At 44.9% G+C, this 21,100-nt stretch overlaps 1 protein-coding gene across 4 annotated transcripts in view; it reads right to left on the bottom strand.

Moving 5' to 3' along the window:
• Window positions 1–21,100, bottom strand: part of LOC105474038 (protein phosphatase, Mg2+/Mn2+ dependent 1H) — a 366,109-nt gene that overhangs the window by 135,244 nt on the left and 209,765 nt on the right. For all 4 annotated transcript variants that reach the window (XM_071071519.1, XM_011728342.3, XM_011728343.3 and 1 more), the window contains exon 6: window positions 19,056–19,174. In XM_071071519.1, coding sequence (XP_070927620.1) covers window positions 19,056–19,174 — 119 coding nt within the window. The remainder of the gene's footprint in view (window positions 1–19,055; window positions 19,175–21,100) is intronic.

Raw genomic sequence — 21,100 nt, 5'->3', positions numbered from 1 at the left:
CTCATCTAGAAGTCCAGTGTTCTCTGCTCCTGCTCATCCTGCTTCAGTGCTTCAAGCACAATCTGAAATGCTCTTAATTTGTTTACCTTCTGTCCCCACATCCTGCACATCAGCTCCATAAAGGCACAGACTTTCTTCCTATGTACCTCTCTATCTGTGTATCTACAATTGTGCAGGCACATGGTAGACACTAGCCAAATGGATGAATGAATGAACGAGGCCTGGCATGTCTCCCTTAGCATGTCAGTTTCTCTCTAAAGATATCCCCCATTCACCCTGCCTTAATAGCTAGCTTTTCTATGGCTAAAATTCATGGCTACATTCCCATTGGTGATACCTCTGACATATGCTCACCTATTTATATTAAAATTTCAAGTTCCCTTTATTAGTATATATACAAATAGTTATAAAATCATAAAAAATAACATTTATGATTCTCTTGTCTATTCCTTTCTCAGTTCCTTAGTACCACATCAGAATGGCAGTTTTTTTGTCACAGATATTCACCAGTGTATATGGTGTTACCAAGACAATTTTCTAACTTGGTTTAAAGGCAAGTTCCTCACTTAAAGTTCTTCCTAGTATTTGCTGGATTCCTCCATTTCCAGGAAGAGCCCCTACTCTGATTGCTTAACCCACGGGCCAGGAACCTAGAGTTCACACTTGGCATCATCTACATAAATCACTTCCCACGCTCTCCTTTCTAAGTCATGACCTTGAACTACAGAGAGAGAGAGAGATACCACTTGTTTCTCTAAGTCTTAATTCCCTTAGCAAGACTTCAAAGTCATTTAAGAGGAACATGATCCCCTCTGGGGGGCATAACAGGACCTTCTCCCTTCGGGGACAGTATAATCTCAACGACTCACTCGTGCAGCTCCAATGACACACACCAGCAAGTCACATTCTTCCACTAACCTCTAGACATTGCCTTGGCTGCCTCTCCTCCCCTGGGGATCTTCCTTCCTGGAGTCTCTCTTCCCTCCCGGCAGAGCCCACTGTGGTATTAAAGCACACCAGGCTTGGAGTCAGAGGTTCTGAAGTCCCATCTCAATCCTCATGTGAACTGGCTGTATGAACCTGGGAAAATCCCTCAGACCTCACTGAATCTGCCTCTTCAGCTGGATACTTCATAGAACGGTTGCAAGGATTAAGTGCAAACATGTCTGGGAACGTCTTTTGTGAAGGATAAGGTGCTATTTAGCCATCAGTTGTGGCTATTAAGATCTTTGGAGCCTCATTCTTTCTTCAATGCAGAGGTGGAGCTAACAGGCAACTGTAAGCAGGAAGACACAGCACATTCCCATAGGAAAACCACTTCCTGCTGAGCAATCAAGCCACCTAATTCATACTTTTTCTACAGCAAGCATGAAGGAACATACCCGTGCCACTTTATCCAGAACAGTCCATTGTTCTCCTCTAACATGAGGACTCAGATACTCAGAAGGATGCCTCAGAGATAATAATCTAAAGAAGGTATAGTTGAGTTAGATTGAAATCGTCATAAAAGGAGGCTTTTTCCCCCCCACCCCCTTAGCTGAGAGCTCAGTGCCCCTCCAGGAGGGAGGGAAAAGCCACAGGCAGCCTTGATTTCTTCTCATTAGAAACCAAGTCCTAGCCCAGCAGAGGCACATTCCATAGGGGCTGGTTGGGTTTGAGTGGAGGCTGGAGCGCAGAAACATTTTGGGTCCCCCTTCTTGCCTTCCTATAACAAAATCTCAGCAGTTGCTTAAATCTCAGGAGGCCTGGGATGAAACACCACCCAGGCCTGGCTGGACAGGAACAGACACATGCCTGGAGCCCAAATGCGACTCCAGGCTTTTAAGAGCTTGGCATGACCCCAGTTAAGCAATTCTGGAATCCACAGAGACTCTCGCTTGACTCCCCTCTCCCCACACCCACTCTCCCGAGACCTTCCTGGAAAAAGCAATGCAGGATTGGCAACCACCTCGTGCTTCCTTTTTTCTGCCAGCCGTCTGTATTTCCAAAGGAATCAGGCCCTAAGCCTAACCACAGTGCTCAGTAAATGGAGGCTGCTTTCTGATTCTTTAAGCGACCTTACAGCAGGCAGCCAGCTCTTCCCCCCTCACTACATGAAAGAGAGAGAAAGAGAGAGAGAGAGAGAGAGTGTGTGTGTGTGTGTGTTTCCTTTAAGGCAACACAAGAAGAATTTGATGTTTGGTTAGATCTTACTATTATATTTTAAATGTCATCTTTTAAGAGTCTTTTTTTTTCCCTAGTTTCTAAGATTCACTTTGCCTTTGGATGGAAACTGTCTGCTGGAAAGACAGAGCTGCGCTGTGAAGGAGAGTGAAGCTAAGGCACGCTTAACAACGGCAGGCTCAAGTCAGAGTTATGAAGCAAGATCAGTCCCTGGGGTGAGTCTGAAGAGGCTGCAAAACATGCTCTATCCAGCTGGGAGTTTTGGGGCTTAGAATGTTTGGGGATGGACCCAACATCTCGCCCCAGGCTCACCACTGTATAACAAGCTTTAGGTATGCATTAATCTAGTTTTGGGGGTCATATTTTGGCTCATTGGGTTCCCGAATTTATGTGTTGGAAGGTATTTTCAGTAGGTATCTGAATGATATGATCCCTGGGAAAGTGACCCTGTAGGATGGAGGCTCTCTGAACAAATGCTACCTTGTTTTCTTTCTTTGGTTCTTGGAGTGTCCTTTACATTAGTTGAAGCCTATAGGCCTTAAGCTGTGAAAGACTTGATAGACTTCTGCTAAGACAGTGCAAGTTAGATTCAGGCACAAATAGTACCTTTCAATTGTGAGTGTGATTAATATTTGGCGATAAACAGAAGAGGGCTGGTAGCAGCCTAGCTTGTGCATACCTGGCTCCCTGTAATGAGAGAAACCACCTACTCATCTCCTTAGCCACATGAAAGGCTGCTGGCTTTTCTTCTCCAGGAAAATGCTCCATAATGGGGCCCAAGCTCTGGTCCCCGACGATGCAAGTGCCCTGGAGGAAGTTGCCTGATTGGTAGGGTTAATCCACAGTCCCTGGGAAAATGCCTGCCTCCCCACTACTCCCCATCAGCACGCCTGAGCCAGACCCTGCCTAGAGTTCTGAGAGTGGTAACCATTCCTCTTTTCTGGCCTAAAGACTCTTCTCACCAGGACTATGGAGAATACCAAGAGGCAACGGAGATTGATCTCATTTTACTGGTCAATGTTCTTTGGGAGAGTCTATTGGGTTACAGCAGAGGTTTCACCAGTGGTAAGAAATATATCAATCCTGTTGACCCACTGTATGCACAAACAGATTGCAAAAAACAATATTTACCCTAAGTGTGTGATATACACTGATATTTTCTTTCTATCCTGTGCTATTCAATTGTTTAAAATGCTGCTCTCCATATATTAAACTGATTTCACAATCCTGTGAATAAGTTCCTACCCACAGCTCAAAGATTGGTAGAAGAACAGAACCTGCTCTAAGTAGCTTCCAAGTTAGGAGCTCAGGCTTTGACCAGATAAAAACAATGGATTGGATTCTATTGGATTCATTTGCAAATATTTCCTGAGCACCTAGTAGGTCCCAGGCACTGGCACAAGTGCTGGGTATATGGAGTAGAATAAAGAAAACAAAGTGAAAGTCACCTTTTGATTGATAGGCAGAGTTCAGCAGCAGCAAAGGATTCACTTGGAAAAAAATTATTCAATCAGTATTTTTTAAAAAAGTAATCACGTGTATGTATAAAACAGAACTAATAATATTTCAGGATAAAACATTATGAATGACTCTTAAGGAAATTCGGGATTTGGAAATTATTTCTGATTCAGTATCCACTTGATGTGCATTTACACTTGGCCATAACAGCTTCATATTCTAATCAATAACATTTAGCTCTCTCCACGGATATGAATCAGAGACCCTTACTCCATGAACACACAAATGTGGAGTGATTTCAGCTTTCTCAGGGACCATTTATTCTGCAACAAACATGAATTTCATTGACATTCCCTTTATACTGTATGAGATCAAGTCAATATATACAAATCAGGATATGAACAAAATTGACCCCATAGCTACAAACGGTGGGGTGAAAATAGAAACAGATTATTAATTACAAAGAGGGTTTCTGCTGCACAGGCAGTTCCTCCTCTGTGTTGGCCCTTGCAGCTTTCCCTCACAAAGCTTCTCCCACTCTGGTCAGGCGGATATTTGTATCATGGAGCAGAGTCCTGCAGTGTCCCCTGGGAGAAGCCACATGCAAGGACTTTACCCTATGCTACATCATTTCAAGGCTTTCCACCCAAGCGCCTTTGAACTGATAACATTATACAGTGCAGAGTTCAAGCATCAGTGCTTTGAGTCTTCTGTTTTATCTTTAAAAACCATGAGAGTTTTGCACAAGTCTACACATGAAGTCCTTCTACCTCACTCCCAGAGTTTTCAGGTGAAATACAGGTTTATCTTGTAGCTTCCCATACTCTTCTGAAATCTTCCGCTAACCCCCACATTATTCAGGCCCCCAAGGGAAGAAGCGCAGGCCTGAGTAACAGCTGTCGATATTTACCAATGGGAGGAACACCACACTCTTAGCTCCTGCATCAAGGTGGCCCTGTTGTTTCAGAGGATGGAGAGCAAACGCAGCTGTTGTTAAATTTTCTGCTCTCACCTCACACCCAGCAGTTAACGGATTTTCACATACCCCAATGTTTATTATACAATCTTTTTGTTCCAGGCACTAAGGATTTATATTTTTTAAAACTTACATAATCCTCACTGTAACACTGTAAGGTAGATAGAAACATTATCCTCATTACACAAATAAGAAAATGGAGGCATAAGAGAGGTCGTACATCTGGGGGGAAATAGGGGTCAAGCTCACTTCAGGTCTGTCCCAACTGGGTTACACTCTTAACCATGCTTCTCTGTCCCTTTGTGAAGAGCTAGGAATCTGCATAAATACCACAAAATGACATGATATGCAAAAGAACGTTTAATTACTAATTCTCTTCCTAAAACTAAATTGTAAAAAAGAATTTTAAAGCTCATCCTCACCTTCTAGGTTTTTATAATGGTAAGTCTCATAGAAGTTAAAACATATCAATACTCCTAGGGTTGAAAACTAGGGTTGTCTCTTAACAATATGGCAGATGTACAAGGTCACTATAGAATTAGATTTAACCTGAGCTTTGGCATTCAAAGTGTTCGGGTGCAATAAACTCAGACTCCAAATTTTCATACCTAGGTGCCCAGCTTTCCACAGCGTGATCCAATGGGACCCCTTCGGGATGGGGTGTGTAGCATTTACTGAGGATGAGCAGGAATGAGAAACCAATAAGTTAAATGCCCTGGGCAGCACGGTCTCCTGGCCTATCCCATGTATTTATACTATGCGTGAAGGCTGGACTATCCAGGTTATGGGCACAAAAAAGGAAAAAGAGGAGGCCTAATCTGACCCTGACCCACTGCTGTACCTGAAGGCTTTGCCATCTCTTATCAGCCACTGCCAGTCCAGTGTACTGGCACCTTATGAACAGTCACTGGCTCACTGCAGGTGGACAAAGACATTCCCAAGCAATAGCAAGGGAGTAACCGGGGCGAAGACCACCAGCAGCCCAGGAGTCCCAATATTTTTACAGCCCAGGCTGCACAGTGCTCTTTAACCAATCACTTCTGCAAACTGTTGTTCATATCCGTTGTAACAAAGTCTAGGGCTGCCCAAAGCCAGTGTTTAAGGATATACAGCAATCGCCTGGGGCGCTGATTAAAAAATGCAGAATCCATAGGGATTCTAATGCAGCAGATAAGGTAGACCCTGGAATGTTTTCAGTAATTGCCCCAGATGACAAAGCTTCACTCTAGGTAAACCTTTGTCTATCAGTTTTGTATGAAACTAATCATCCATATATGGCCCTGTCCTGACACTAGACTGTAAACACCATGAGGCTTGGGACTGTTTTTTTCTTCTTTGTATCTTCAATGCCCAACTTGACACCTGGTTCACTGAATGAATAGTAGTTGAAACTGATTGTCTCACAGAGATGAAGCTCTGTGCCTTGTCCTTTAGGTACAGAGAGTGATACATAGCATCTGATCTACCCTGGAAGACTGACAAGGCTGATCCCATCTCAGCAGAATCTAAATCGAGAATATGGCAGAATATCATTGCTTTTGCCAGAACAACCAGATGAAGAACAAAAAGTGAATGTGCTCCATTCCCTCATGAGGCTTCTGAAGCTTTCCTTATGATCTGATCACAACAAAGGAGACAGGCAACTGACAAATAGCACGCTGGTCCTGAAACACTGCTGGCATCTTTGTCATCAGCCTTCCTGGCCCTTACAGAGAGATCTGCATTCAGCGCTCCAGCAAGGAACAGACACACAAAACTTCAGCCTCTCTCTTAATAAGTCCTTGATTTACTTGTCTCAAGGTAAGAGGACAGTGGTGGTAGGTTGAGATTTTTCAGAGGTTGGAGTGATGGCTTTCCAGCTCTTGTGTGTGGATTACTAGGGTAAACCCAGAAGCAAGGAGTTTTAAACCAGCACCTCAGATGATTTAGATGAAGATGCAGGTGAGCATCTTCATAGGATTATCAGCTCGAAACCAGCTGTGCCAATTTCCTGCTGGGAAACCTGGGGAGCTGGGAAAAGCAGAAAACTTATCAAGCTCTGGTAAGAGTGAACTAATTATAAGTGTTGGTTGGACGCAGGAAAATGTTTCCTTGGTGGGCTTGTGAGTACCTGGAAAATTTCACGAGTGGCAGTGTACCTACTTCTCTGGAATTTCCTGAAAAATGGGATCCTAAAAATAGGCTGAGAATTGGTCCATGCGTCCTTTTCTTTTCTTAAATCACCTTTTAAGTCACTGATAAAAATTTTATTTTTATTCATTTATTATGTATTTTGGATTCAGGAGGTACATGTGCAGGCTTGTTACACTGGTATACTGTGTAATGCTAAGGTTTGACGTACAGATGGTCCCATCACCCAAGTGTCAGCATAGTACCCGATAGGTAGTTTTTCAGCTCACACCCCCTCCCTCTTCTCCTAGGAGTCCCCTATATGTCCTTCATATACATATTGTCAGCTCTGTATTTCTGCCCTGTGTGTAATTTTCATACTTCACATTCCACCCTAAGGTGTGGAGCTCTTAAGGGTGGGAAAATTCTGTTCATTATTGGCATCCTTAGCCTGGTTCCCCATGAGCTGACTCCAATGTACCTACCTAGTTTCATAGTCTGCTTCGCTGCCCACCGCTGCTCTCCACCCTCTCGCTCCCTCCTACGTGACACTTATGTGAGCCTCCCAGGACCATGTTATCTAGCTGATATACACCAACATAACTGCACACGAAGGGCTAAAACACTGAAACACTCCATGCTAGTTGGCAAACAATGGCTGTCTCAATCTCCATGAATGCCCCATCTGCTGCTCTGGACTCTCCCCTAGAATCCCCAAGGTGTAACAGTAAATAAAGGGTTAATGCCTGGCACAGCAGGGAGGCTTCTAGGACCCTGCTGCAGCCCAGCTGGGGCCTACTCGTCCATTTTGATTGTCCAAATATTTTGAATATTATCTCTGGCTTCCAAATTCCCAAAACACACATCACATTTTCACCCCTCTGGGCTTCTGCTGGCACAGTGCCCTTTGCTCAGAATGTCCTTCTCTCCAGCTTTCTTGAAACCCTCTCATAATCCAGATCTTTGGTTCAAACAATCTTCTCCAAGAAGTCCTGCCCAATCCCAGTCTCCCCTCTCAAAACGACTACTCCCTCCACCACAGCCACGGGCATTTTCTTCAAACCTTTTTGTATAACTCTTATCTTTTGTGTTCCTGTAGTTATTTATACATACATTCTAACAGACCTACTTCTCCCCCTGCTGAAATTTGAAGAATAGGTTTCAAGGTGAAATGACATTGTTCAATAAATTTCCAGAAAGGCCGGGCGCAGTGGCTCACAACTGTAATCCCAGCACTTTGGGAGGCTGAGGCGGGCAGATCATCTGAGGTCGGGAGTTCACAACCAGCTTGACCAACATGGAGAAACCCCATCTCTACTAAAAATACAGAATTAGCCGGGCGTGGTGGCGCATGCCTGTAATCCCAGCTACTTGGGAGGCTGAGGCAAGAGAATCGCTTAAACCCAGGAAGCGGAGATTGCAGTGAGCCGGATCACGCCATTGCACTCCAGCCTGGGCAACGAGTGAAACTCCATCTCAAAAAAAAAAAAAAAAAAAAAAAATTCCAGAAAGTCAGTCTTTGGCCACATGGCAATTTCTTTGAAGCTAACATAGTCCTATCTGATGAGATCCTTCCGGTGCAAGGACCTGCTTTAACCACAGACAGGTTTGACCCTCCCAGTTTCTTGGGTATGGTTTGGAAGGCCACAGGAGTACATTAAAAGGTCCAGCATCAGCTGGGTGCGGTGTGGCTCACACCTGTAATCCCAGCACTTTGGGAGGCCAAGGTGGTCAGATCACTTGAGCTCAGGAGTTCCAGACCAGCCAGGCCAACATGGTGAAACCCTGTCTCTACTAAAAATACAAAAATTAGCCCGGCATGTTGGTGCACGCCTATAGTCCCAGCTACTCAGGAGGCTGAGGCATCAAAATCATTTGAACCTGAGAGGTGGAGGTTGCAGTGGGCTGAGATCATACCACTGCACTCCAGCCTGGGCGACAGAGTGGAGTGAGACTGTCTCTTTAAAAAAAAAAAAAAAAAAGTCCAGCATCTAGAAGCCAGAGGCAAATATAAGCAAGTCCCCAAACCAAAAAACATCCTATCAAATATAGTGCCTGGGACAGAGGGGCTGGCAACGGGCTTCCTGACTGTACTGATGGTGCCTCTTCTGACAGACAAGAGCTCTACCTTCTCTGTGCCAAACCCATCTTCATCTGCCACGCTGCAGGACAGACCTGCTAGGCAGAGGCAGCCAGCAGACCGGATCTGACTTTAGTTTCTTCTCAAAACTGCCTTCCTTTGTCTTTTTGTTTTCTAGCTTCTCACTACCTTGCAGAGGCAGCATTTCAGCAAATAATAGATTGTAAACATCCTGAGGCCAGCAGCAGCTCTTGCTGACCATTTCACTCTCCATAATAGCTAATGATTATAGTATTAGACACTCATCGTGCACTATTATATGCCAGGCTTTGTTCAATGCACTCAACCTTACTAACCCATGATATCCCAACTATTATCATGTACTGTTTTGTTTGTTTGTCTGAGATAGGATCTTGTTCTTTTGCCCAGGCTGGAGTGCAGCGGTATGATCACAGCTCCCTGCAGCCTTGACTTCCTGGGCTCAAGTGATCTGCCCACCTCAGCCCCCCAGATAGCTGGGACTATAGGCACATGCCACCACCCCCAGAAAATTTTTGTATTTTTTGTAGAGACAGGGTCTCCCCATGTTGCCCAGGCTGGTCTTGAACTCATGGCCACAAAGGATCCACCCGCTTCAGCCTCCCAAAGTGTTGGGATTACAGGCGTGAGCCACTACACCTGGCCTCAAGTACCATTGTTAGCTTCATTTTACAAATGGGGAAGCCAAGTTGAGAGTGGCAAAATGATCTGAGGTGGGGATTGGCCCAGCTAGGCAGTCTGGCTCCAGCGTCCTTGCTCTTAACTGCTACTCAACATCTACTGTGTAGTAGGTGTACAATACACGTCTGTCAAATATATGAGAAGTGTCTACAGGCCCTTCTTGGTTAAAAGGACACTACTTTAAGAGAGATTTTTATAAGCACTTGACATCCCCAAACTTCCCCAGATGACTTGTAGCTATGTTCTCATCATATACATACTGTACAACCCCAAACACCAGTCACAGGGGACGCGCGGTACACACACTCTGCTTAAACGTATGTGGATAATAGAGATAAATGCTGTGAGTATTCGAAGGGTCTGAGTGGGGAAGAAAGGCTTGGAAGTAGTTTGGCCACTTTAGGACAATAAACTTTTACTCATTGAAGCAGAGAGACGTGTGTGAGTGCATTCATGCGTGCATGCGTGTGCAGGGTGAGTGATGATCAATAGGGAGCGAGCTGGTGGGGGCATCTCTTTTCTTTCTCCTCCCTGTGGTCTGACAAAGCCTGTCTGTCTTGGCTTGCAACCATTCGTAAAGACCCCATAGCTTCCACTGGCCTCCTGCGCAGGAGGGCAGGGAGCAGGGAGTCATTCATCACTGTCAGGAGATGTGCTGCACGCAGCAGGGCCCGCTTTCTTCCCTGCTGCTCCTGCAGCTAGAGCTGCAAATCTTGAAAAGATGCAGAACATGCACATAGCAAATAACCATTCATCATCTCAGCTCTGGAAGCCCCGGGAGAGGCCCCTCCCCGTGTGGGGCTGACCCATTCTGACTTGGACTCCAGCCCCACTGGAATTTGGAACACAGGGACTTTTCAGGTGCCTAATCCCTGCCCCAGCCTATCCGCATCCTGGATAATCTATTGAGGTTTGGGGTTAAAATTCTCTGAAATGATCCCCCCTGCCCCTTTCTCTACAAGGTCAGATTTTCAGAGTGCTTTCAGCAATCAGACTGCTGCCAAGGTGGCCCGTAATCATTAAATTATGAAAATACAAGTTGCTGAGAGGAAATGAATACCAGGTTTCACTAGGGAAAGGCCTGCTTTCTTGTGAAGTAATTATAAAATTAAAATATCATATTTCTCTTGTGAGTATAAAAAGTCTCCTCATAAGGTAGGTCTGTGGCATGACAGCAACATCAGGATTTACACTGGGGTGGGACTGAGAGAGCCTTCTGTGCCCCCCAAATGCCAGAGACATCTGTAGGTAAATTTCCAAAGACTGGGTTAAGAGTGATTAAAAGCAGAAAGAGGGAAAAGTACCGAGTTTGAATTTTTCAATTACTCTGTAAAACTCAAGAGTCAAGCTGTTCAAAAATGCAGGGTTTCCAAGGAAGGCTAATCATGCCGAGCTAATTAGACCCACAGGCATGGCCAACATATCAATTCGGGCCCAAAAGAGGGACACTGTCCCTTTAAAAACTGCCTTGGGATCTGTGGAAAAGCTAATGAGGAGTGTCAGTTGGGGCTGCTTTATTAGGTGGTCCTCAAGAGGATAAAGCCTGGGGTTTCTGTAACAGGGCTTCTGTGCTTGATTCAATAAATCAATTTATATTAAATGCGGGTGCAGCTCTGGAGTTGGCTTCATAAAGCATTCTGCGGCGTTTCTCAATCTGCTCATCCACTTCCTTGTCAGCCTGCTTGAATGCACTGTCAGAGGGCATTGAAGACAGCAATAAAGAATAAGATAGAAGCTGTATCTATATTTGTAAAACCCAACCTGGCAGCTCCAGACCATGCGTGGAACTATCTCCAGTGAGTTTCTCTCTCCAGAAAGCATCTGGATTGTTGGTAAGAAGGCTGATGCTGTGGGGCTGCGCCTCCCCTCCCCAAGTCAAGCTCCAGGCTATAGATGGAGAATAAAGGTCGCCCCAAACACAACGGAAAAGGTTGGAAACCAAGCTGCTTTTAAATCATATTCTCAGGGCCTGAGATACTCCCCAAGAAATCAAAGGAAAAGCAAGAGGGACAACAGTGCCAACAGCTGGTCCTCATCCAGGAGACAGCTGAGAGAGCTGAAAGAAGGCTGCTGGGCTGCTTGGGGAGGGGAGGTGCACTACTGACTAGGGCCGATGAAACGGGTCTCTCTTTAGTCTGGCCAGCTTGATGCAGCTTCTTGGTGGCCCAAAAGTGACCACTGGCTATGAGGTGAGTGTTCCTAAGCACAATGACTGATGCCCCCGGGGATCAGAAAAGGGGTGTGAAGCCCACCCGTCTGCAGACTCAGAGTCCGGCAGCAGAGGCACCAGAGGCTGGTGTGGCTACACCATTCCCTGTCCACACTTATCAGTACCCAGCTTTTAAAAAACTCTTTGCTGCCAGGTTCGGTGGCTCATGCCTGTAATCTCAGCACTTTGGAAGGCTGAGGCAGGAGGACTGCTTGAACCCAGGAGTTCGAGACCAGTCTGGGTAACATGGCAAAACCCTGTCTCTATAAAATACACAAAAATTAGCAGGGTGTGGTGTCACACACCTATAGTACCAGCTACTCAAGAGGCTTGACTCAAGTTTTACAGAGTAATTGAAAAATTCAAAGTTGGTACTTTTCCCTCTTTCTCACCTGAGCCTGGGAGGTGGAGGCTGCAGTGAGCTGTGGTCATGCGATCGCCTTCCAGCCTGGGTGGCAGAGTGAGACCCTGTCTTTTAAAAAAAAAAAAAAAAAAAAAAAAAAAAAAAAAAAAACCAAAAAACTCTTTGCTGTTGGGATGTTGAGTTACAGAGAGCTCCTTGCACCACCCCATTCCCAACTACACCCACGCTCTTCTACAGTGTAGACCACAGCACCATCCCGTAGAACTTTCCGTGATGATGGAAACGTTCTATATCTGCATGGTCCAGTTCAGCAGCCACTAGCCACATGTGGTTCCTGAGCAACTGAGATTCGGCTGGGGCAACTTGGGAAATACATTTTTAATTTATGTAATTTTAACTAATTGAAATGGCCACATGTAGCTAGTGGCTACCGTGCTTGAGAGCACAGAGAACGGAAAAGGTTTTCTTTGCCTCAATAAAAGCAGAAAGTGAGGCCGGGCGCGGTGGCTCAAGCCTGTAATCCCAGCACTTTGGGAGGCCGAGACGGGCGGATCACGAGGTCAGGAGATCGAGACCATCCTGGCTAACACGGTGAAACCCCGTCTCTACTAAAAATACAAGAAAATTCGCCGGGCGAGGTGGCGGGCGCCTGTAGTCCCAGCTACTCGGGAGGCTGAGGCAGGAGAATGGCGTAAACCCGGGAGGCGGAGCTTGCAGTGAGCTGAGATCCGGCCACTGCACTCCAGCCTGGGCGACAGAGCGAGACTCCGTCTCAAAAAAAAAAAAAAAAAAAAAAAAAAAAGCAGAAAGTGCTGAAAGGAGAAAACGAGCTGATTCCACTCTGCTCCCAGTGGAAAATCCCCTATTTGCTCATAGTTTTAATGAAAAGAGAGGAGGGAAAATTATCGTGATGTATCATCAAGTTAGAATTATAAAAATTAGGGGCCCTAAGGGACAAAATAAAACATTGCCATCTCTGGAATCTTTCTAATGGGATCTGTCTTTTCCAGCAGCTCTAAAAGCAGAGCGAAGCCCACCCCTGCCCCCACCACACTTACAGGTTGGCAGCAATGGCCAGAGGAAGTATTTTACAAGCGGGAGACCTAGGCCAGGATTTACCCAAGGCCCCAGAAGCTTGGCAGAGCAAAGTACGCAAGGTGCCTATCACCAAAACAGGACTCTCTTTACCAAATCAAGCATGTGATCTCAAGTTACCAGTCCAGCCTGCCCCTGAAATAAGACCATCATAGCGTTAGAAAGGCTTTGCTTAAAGGAAGAATTCTGGTATACTTTGCTCATGACCAGAACCATCTGGAAGCAATCTAGCATTCACAAGATGGACTTTTCTTCTTTGGCCCTTGCTCTCTCTACAAATCCCATCAGCCCAGGAACAGCTGCCGGAGAATCTGGCCTGGCGCCATGGGTGAACTTTCAGCCGCCTCCCACACACATGTCCTTCTGGGTCCCTGGCTTGCTTGCCACCCCATGTGGCTGGACATGGCACAAAGTACGCTGGTCCTACTTGAGAAAGCGAAATAGCTAGCGGTCACAGGAGCAGAGACTTGGTGCCACAAAGCCAGCTGTGAGAAACTTTTGTTTCAACTCGGTAACACAGACACTCGCCAGTAAATTACAGCCTGAGACATCTCAGAGGGCTGCGGGTCGGGATACACTGCTCTCAAGGCAACACAATGCCAGCTACAGTGTGCATCCTGCAACAGCAGCTCAACACAAAGGGACGGGGAGGATGGGCCCCAGCGTGAGGATTCTGGCACCGGGACCAATGACACCATGCACAGAAGGTGAGAGCCAAGGGGGTGATAGGGAGAGCAAGGGAAGACTCCATCAGGAATGAACTCAGCGCTGGGGGCACTGCGAAGAGAGTGGCTTTGTAAATCAAACCACTGTGCAAACTATCTGAGGAGAGGGGGAAGGGGAGGTGGGGGAGCCAGGGAAGAGGCCAACTGCATTATGAAGGTCCTGGTGACAATAACCTTTTGTCCTCAAAACAATTTGGGCCTGCCAAGCTGCTCCACAGTCTCTGAGAAAGCACGAGGGTGGGAAAAAAAAGGATCCCCATAAAGAGGCAACAGACTCATTCTTAATTATGAGACAAGGCTTCCCAGAGCTGACATCCTCTCCCACACTTCCTCCTGCGGCAGACACACCACTGAGTGCCGGCGCGATGCTCCTCTAATTTGAGCAGGCAAGTTTTCTAAGAACTGGTTCTTTTGGGATCTTCCCCCAGAACCCCCACCCCCAAATGACACAGGCTCTTAGTGAGAAGTGTGAAGCATCAGTTTAATTTGACCAATGCTCTACAGGGTCAGACTGGGGACTAGAAAAGTGACGGCCTCAGCAGCTCCTAATATGCTTCATTCCATCCTCTTGACCCTATAGGATCGTCAAGACACCGGTCCTGGTCCTGGTGGATAGACAGCCCTTGCTTAAATGTACACCGAAGCTCGAAACGGAATTATCATGTCTAATTATCCTGAAGAAAAGCTGACTGGCACCTTGTGTAAGAACCCCAACAAAGAGTCAGAAACCTGGATTCTAGTCCTTATTCTGACACGTTTGCGTCAGGGAAGGCTGCGCAAACCGCCTAATACCTCTAGGCCTCAATGTGCTCACCTGCAAAATGGGAGTCAGGGGCAGTCATTCCACATCTGGCAGTTCAGCACCTTAGTAAGCACCACACACTCTGAAGTTACACTGCCTGGATCCATATCCCACATTCTCCTTTTACGAGTTCTATAACCTTGAGCAACTTAGCTCTGTGCCTCAGTTTCCTCATCTGTAAAATGTACCTAGTTCCTAGGACTGTTTTAAGAGTTAGGTATGAGGAATCAGGTAAAGCTCTCATCATAGTGTCTGGCCCTTAGCTCTTCCAGTAATTGTCAGCCCCATTATCATGATGATTAGTGGGGGATGAAGAAGAAAAAAAATTCCACAACTAGGCATTTACTACAAGGATTAAACAGCTTTGCAGTAGTAATCCTTTATTACAAGGATTCTCACAGCTTTTACCTGTGAGAAGGTTTCAGAAAAATGGGTTCCAGGCCCAAGTAATCCTTCCACCTCAGCCTCCCGAGGAGCTGAGACCATAGGCATGTGCCACCATGCCTGGCTAATTTAAAAAATTTGTTATAGAGATGGGGTCTCCTTATGTTGCCCAGGCTGGTCTTGAACTCCCAGGCTCAAGTGATCCTCCCATCTCGGCCTCTCAAAGTGCCAGGATTATAGGCATCTGCCACCATGCCCAGCCTCCCATCTTTAAGTCCTAAAAAATAACTGCTAGATCTAAGGCTTTCTGTTAGAGGGTAAAAACATTTTAAAAAGGAATTCATTAAAGTTGGGTGGGGGTGCTTTATGTAGGCAGTAGTCTAAATTGAATGGATGATTGATTTATTGATTCATTTACTTATTTAGAGATGCGGTTTTGCTCTGTTGCCCAGACTGGAGTGCAGTGGCGTGATTCTGACTCACTGCATCCTCAAATTCCTGGACTCAACTGATCCTACCACCTATGCCTCCCCAAATGCTGGGATTATAGGTGTGAGCCACTGTGCTTGGCCTAAACTGGTTTTCAATTTCTTAGGTTCTTCTAACAAAGATGTAAAGGGCTTTTCTTCACCTTAAGTCCTATTTTCAAATCAAAAGTCAGAACAGGTAGGAAATGCACAAAGATGCACATAAATCTGCTTGTAGCCAAGGTTGCGAGCCAACAGCCGTGTGGGGAATTAGGCTGAAAACAAATCAGCAAATCACATCTGACTAAAGCCATTCTCAGTTGTGGCTCCTTCATTATTCAGTACCTTCTGTGAAGTTCCATACAATTAAAAACAGCCCATTTGTGGACTGTTTATCTGCTTAGGACCATGCTAATGCAGAGAGAGAGAGAGAGAGAGAGAGAGAGAGAAAATGCGAAAGAGAACAAGAGGAAGTGTGCACGCAAGACTGAAAGAAAGTAACTGTGTGCATATAAAGTTGGATATAGTCTAGTCCCTGAACTTAGCTACATTTTTTTAAAAAAAATTATAAAACCGGGACAATCTTTAGACATTTGCTAAATATTAAAATGTACAAGCCACTAAAACCAAACCAAACCAAACCAAAACAAGACAAACAAACAAACAAAAAACAGAGCTTCCAGGGTTTGGAGAAAGAAACATAAAAAAACTAACCCCATCACACATTCTACTTACAAAGAGACATTTGAGTGGAACCTTTACAGCCTTTGAAAGCATCTTGCCCATTAAAGTGAGGATGCCTATTATCTCATTAGGAGTGCTTTTCAAAGTTAGTAACAATGAGCTGTTCTTCTCCCCCTTTGAATCAATACTAAGCATCTGCAACAAAGATACTTTTCCTTATTACAAAATCCTAGGCAGATATTTACCATTTGTTTTGACTACTTTAGATCTAATTTGCCTTTCTGGCATAGAAAGAACATAGGTACAGCCTTGCCTCAAGCTCAATCTGTTTTAAATGTGCACAACGACTGTCTGCAACATTGACCTCCCCACTTGTGTCAATTATACTTCTTTTCTTCCTTTCAGCCAATACGTAATTGCTGCCTGTCTACTATGTGTCAGGCACAGGACTAGGCACTGGTGTCCCCCTCAAGGAGACTACAGACTTGTTGAAGAGACACATTTAAATAGGCAACTGGTGTTGTCAAAGACTTACCTTTATCCCCTGGCCTAAATCATTTAGTTTCTTATTCATTTTCGTTCCTTCTGTGTTTTCTGCTTCTATCCCTCTATTTAGTCCTTGAGACCTCACATAAATGTTGCTATGATAGTTTTTCTCTGGGTACCTGAATCTGCTTTCTCTCCTAGTCAATTTCATTCCAACTTCTCTTAGAATGGCCTTCCATAAACATTGCTTTCATTTAATTCTCTTTCTTAGGAATATATAAGAGCACCCCATAGCTTCCCAGTAAATCTAAATTTGTCTGGCATCCCATTTTCCCTATCATGTTCCCTCAGTACCAGCCCCGTCTGTCTCTCACAGTCTCTCCTCTTCTATTTGGTCATATTCCTCGATATCTTTTAGATCTACTCTTTTCATGTGTTTACAACCATGTGGGTTCCTAACCTTCCATCTTTCCAAATTCTACAATTCCCAGACTAAACCCCATGATGCTTTGCTGAATTACACTAGCTCTCACCTTAAACTTTTCCTGTACAAGTGCTGATTTTGCTAACTAAATAAAAATGGATTTACAAGAAAACCTAGTCAGGGTTGGTATGATGACCCTAGGGCATCAAAACCCCAGAACTCAGAGCTGCAAAGGTGAACCCTTTCTGATAAATCCATTCATATTTTAGAGCAGGGGTAAATTCTTAGGCTTGAGTGTTATGCCCAGACTGTTTGTTCCCCAAAGAAGACCACCAGAGTCCAGAGTCAAAGCCAAGCGGCAAGGATCTTTACTACAAGTTCGAACTTGGTCCCTCCTTTACACAGTATACAAGAGGGCCCCGAACAATGCGAGCGTTTGCTTTTTATAGCCCGAAAGTTGTAGGGGAACAAAGAAATTCCTGCGCTTTCAGTAACCTTGAACGGCTGTCTCCTTATCGGAGACTTTCCAGGTGGTGTTTGTACTGAGCTCAGGGAGTTTGAGAGATATATGGTGGTGGGATGGGAGGATGGGATGTGTTTGTGCTAGGCTCAGGGAGTTTTGAGCCCGGGGCTGAGGAATGTGCCCAGCTCCTTTCATGAGAACCAGTCTCTGATGCAACTACTTAACTGCCCTGTTGCAGTGTGAATGAAGGCAGTCACAGATCAAACAAACAAATGGGAATAGCTATATTTAAAAAAATTATTTATAGAAGTAGGTGGGGTAGGCAGAATCTGACTCTTAGGTCATAGTTTGCTAAACTTGTTGTAGAGGAAGAAGAGTGGATACAGGTGAGGAACTTCTATTGGCTTGCAAAGGACAACCAGAAGTCCCTTAGATTGGCCTCTTATCTTCCCTGGGTAGCTCAACTTGTTCCCTGAAGACAGTATATAGCCTGGCGGTAGATCCCTGGCCAAGTCATCACCATGGGAATTTGGGCTGTGACTATCTGCTATTGCTATTTTGGTCAATGGGGAAGAGATAAGAAAATCTACTTCAACTCTGTTGGAGATATGGGGAAGAAAGGGTCCATTGTCTCATTCTCATATGTTCTTCCAGACTGGCAGGAGGCTCGCTTGTTAGGACGCCAGGGCACAAGAGCAAATCTTCACCCACACAGTGCCAGGCACTGCACTCTCATTTAATCCTTATATCAACCATAGAGTGTAAGTACTTATCATCATATCTGTTAGTCAGATACAAGAAATGATGAGATCTTAGTCAACTTTAGCCACTGCTCCATTCTAGAAATGGTCTTGATGCTTACACAGTTGTGTTTTTGGAATAAGAGAACCCCCTAGACAAGAGTTCTTATTTCAATTTGAATGTGATATTAATGAGAATAGCTCATTAACTTTAGCCTTGATAATGAACCTTCAAAGGATATATCTTTTTATCACTTTATCCATGGAAAAATGGGCTCTAGAGGTTAAGCAATTTGGCCAACTTTGCTCATTTAGAAAAATCAGAGTCAGGATTTGAACCCAAGTCAGTCTGGCCAATAAACCTTTGGCCATTCTACCTCTTTAATAACCCTGACCTAAACAGATAAAGCTTCATGTGTTTTTAAAGCCCTCAAATGTTTGCTGCATGTGAAGTGAGAAATCAGGTCAGTTTCACGGGGTCCAGTGTCCCCAAGGAGAGCCTCGAAGAAGCAGAGAGGCAAACCAAGGCTTGTGATTTGGTCCTAAGCAAAAATAGCAGAGGCAGGTGTAGCCCCTTGTCCTTCACCACAAACCCAGGTCTCTGGCTGTGCTTCCTGATCCAAACTGTGTAAGTGGCTTTTTATGGTGGTGATGCTTCCTTCACACACACTGTGTGGTGCCGAGGCGGAGGAAGGCATGTTCTTACCAGCCTGTCATGTTAAAGTCCCTGTAGAGCATCTTCTTTCCAAGCTCCTTTCTCTGTACTCTCCTTGGAAACTCCAAATGTGTGAACTCATTTCCCAGCAAGTGAGGCTGCATGAATGCCTAATAGCAAAAAGAAAAAGAAAGAACACATACAGACACATATTTAGAGAAACAAAATAAGAATCAAGGATGCTTTGCAAATTGAGACAGGCCATATTTTAAAAACAAGAAAATTGCCTCATATTTTAAGTAAATAGATTTCAGAGTCTAACCACTGATAGAAGATGAGCACATAAAAATGAACTTACAAAGGAATGCAACTTTTTCATTTGATCTGATACATTGGTTGTAACCAAATGCATAGCTGAAGGCATCAGGAAAAAAGACTGAGCTTCTCTCTAAAGCCTGGCTTTTTAGTTTTCCAAATGGTATACTGGTGAGATACGGGGTGAGAAAGCTCCCCTGACGTGGCCTTTTCCACACTCATCTCACTCACATTCCTGGTTATCACGGCCTTGCCTTTGAAACCTGCGTGTGAGCTTTCACATAAACACAATGGCTCGAGTGCTGGTTGGGGCTGGATGCAGCAGACGGGAACTTTCTGTTGGACTCCCTCCAGTTTGCTCTGCAGTCATTTGATCGTGTCATTCGAAGACTATTCTGGAGCAGATGGCTTCTCCCCCTCCCCCAAATCTCTGTTCACACTACAAAAGTCTTGAGCAAACAGCCACTTAGGGAATTGCTTTGAAACAACAGTCTCATTGTCACATTCAAAATTCAAATCTAGCATATGCAATGCTCACATATTAACTTCTCTACTCAGAGGCCACACACCGCAAGCAGGCCTGCACTAGAACTTCCCCGCACAAAGCTGTCCACCTGCTTCTGAGCAGCGTGGTGGAATGGATCTTCTCTCTTTTCTGGCAGGGAAAAGAGTGGGCAGAGCAAATCACAGCCTGGCACTGTAGGAAAGCAAGGGATCCCTGCCACCAGGCAGATGGTCAGGTCCTCAGTGTATGGGTCGTAGGCATCTCCTACAGCTACTTTGCCAGGACGCAATGCCAGTGGATCTCCCACTGATTCTCATGAAGGTCTGGAGGTATTAGTTAGATATGAGTCATCCGATGCTAAGTTTTTCAGGAACCAAAGGAAGCAAGCTATATTGTCACCGGGCTGGTCATATATGCCCAGATATGGAACTCTGAGCAAGTAATTCTAGGCAGGCTTGGGGACAGGACAGGATGGGATGAGACAGGGTGACTAAGGGTGAGCAGGAGAACTGTGCTTCCCGTTTGCTGTAGCCTCAACAGTTTCCAGGTCTGGCGGACATTCTGGATCACTCTGAGGGGTTCTGAAAATCCTGCTGGGAGTAACGCTTGCGGTACCGATGGGTATCAAGTAAGCTTAAATACAAGGTTTTACAGAGAGGTTCTCCTGGGAAGGAATGAAGGCAACTAACACTTAATAGGTCAGGTCAACAGTGGTGCTTTGGGTGAGACGAATTTGGGTGTGAATCCAAGCTCTGCCTTCATAAGCAATGTGGTTTTAGCAGGTTATTTAATTTCTTGGGCCTCAGTTTATCTGTAAATGAGATTAATTATATACCTCACACTGCTGTTTTCATGTAATGTCTATTAATATCTTATCTTAGTTGTTTCTGCTTACAAAAAATTATTATAGTCACCGAATGATTATTGATTCCTATTATATCCTGAGTACTACACTCAGTGCTTTGTGAGTTCTCATTTCACTCTAAGACTGCCTTAACAATCTTACAGGCAACACTAGCTACATCATTTGTGGGGCCCAGTGAAAAACAGAAAGAGGAAGCCTGTGTTCAAAATTAAGAATTTCAAGACAGGAACAGCAGAGCATTAAACTAAGCATAGCACCCTGTGCGACCACACAAGTCACAGGCCCATGAAGCTAGTCATGCCTACTGGGTACATACTATTTTATTCCTCTTTTATCTTGGTCCACCCGTGAAAATTAAGGAACAAAGGCATAAGTGATCAATGGACAGCAGCATCTGTTATAAGCCCTTTA

This window comes from Macaca nemestrina, chromosome 10 (assembly GCF_043159975.1).
Source record: "Macaca nemestrina isolate mMacNem1 chromosome 10, mMacNem.hap1, whole genome shotgun sequence".
In the NCBI taxonomy this organism is placed as follows: Eukaryota; Metazoa; Chordata; class Mammalia; order Primates; family Cercopithecidae; genus Macaca; species Macaca nemestrina.
This window is presented reverse-complemented; position numbering and strand designations above follow the sequence as displayed.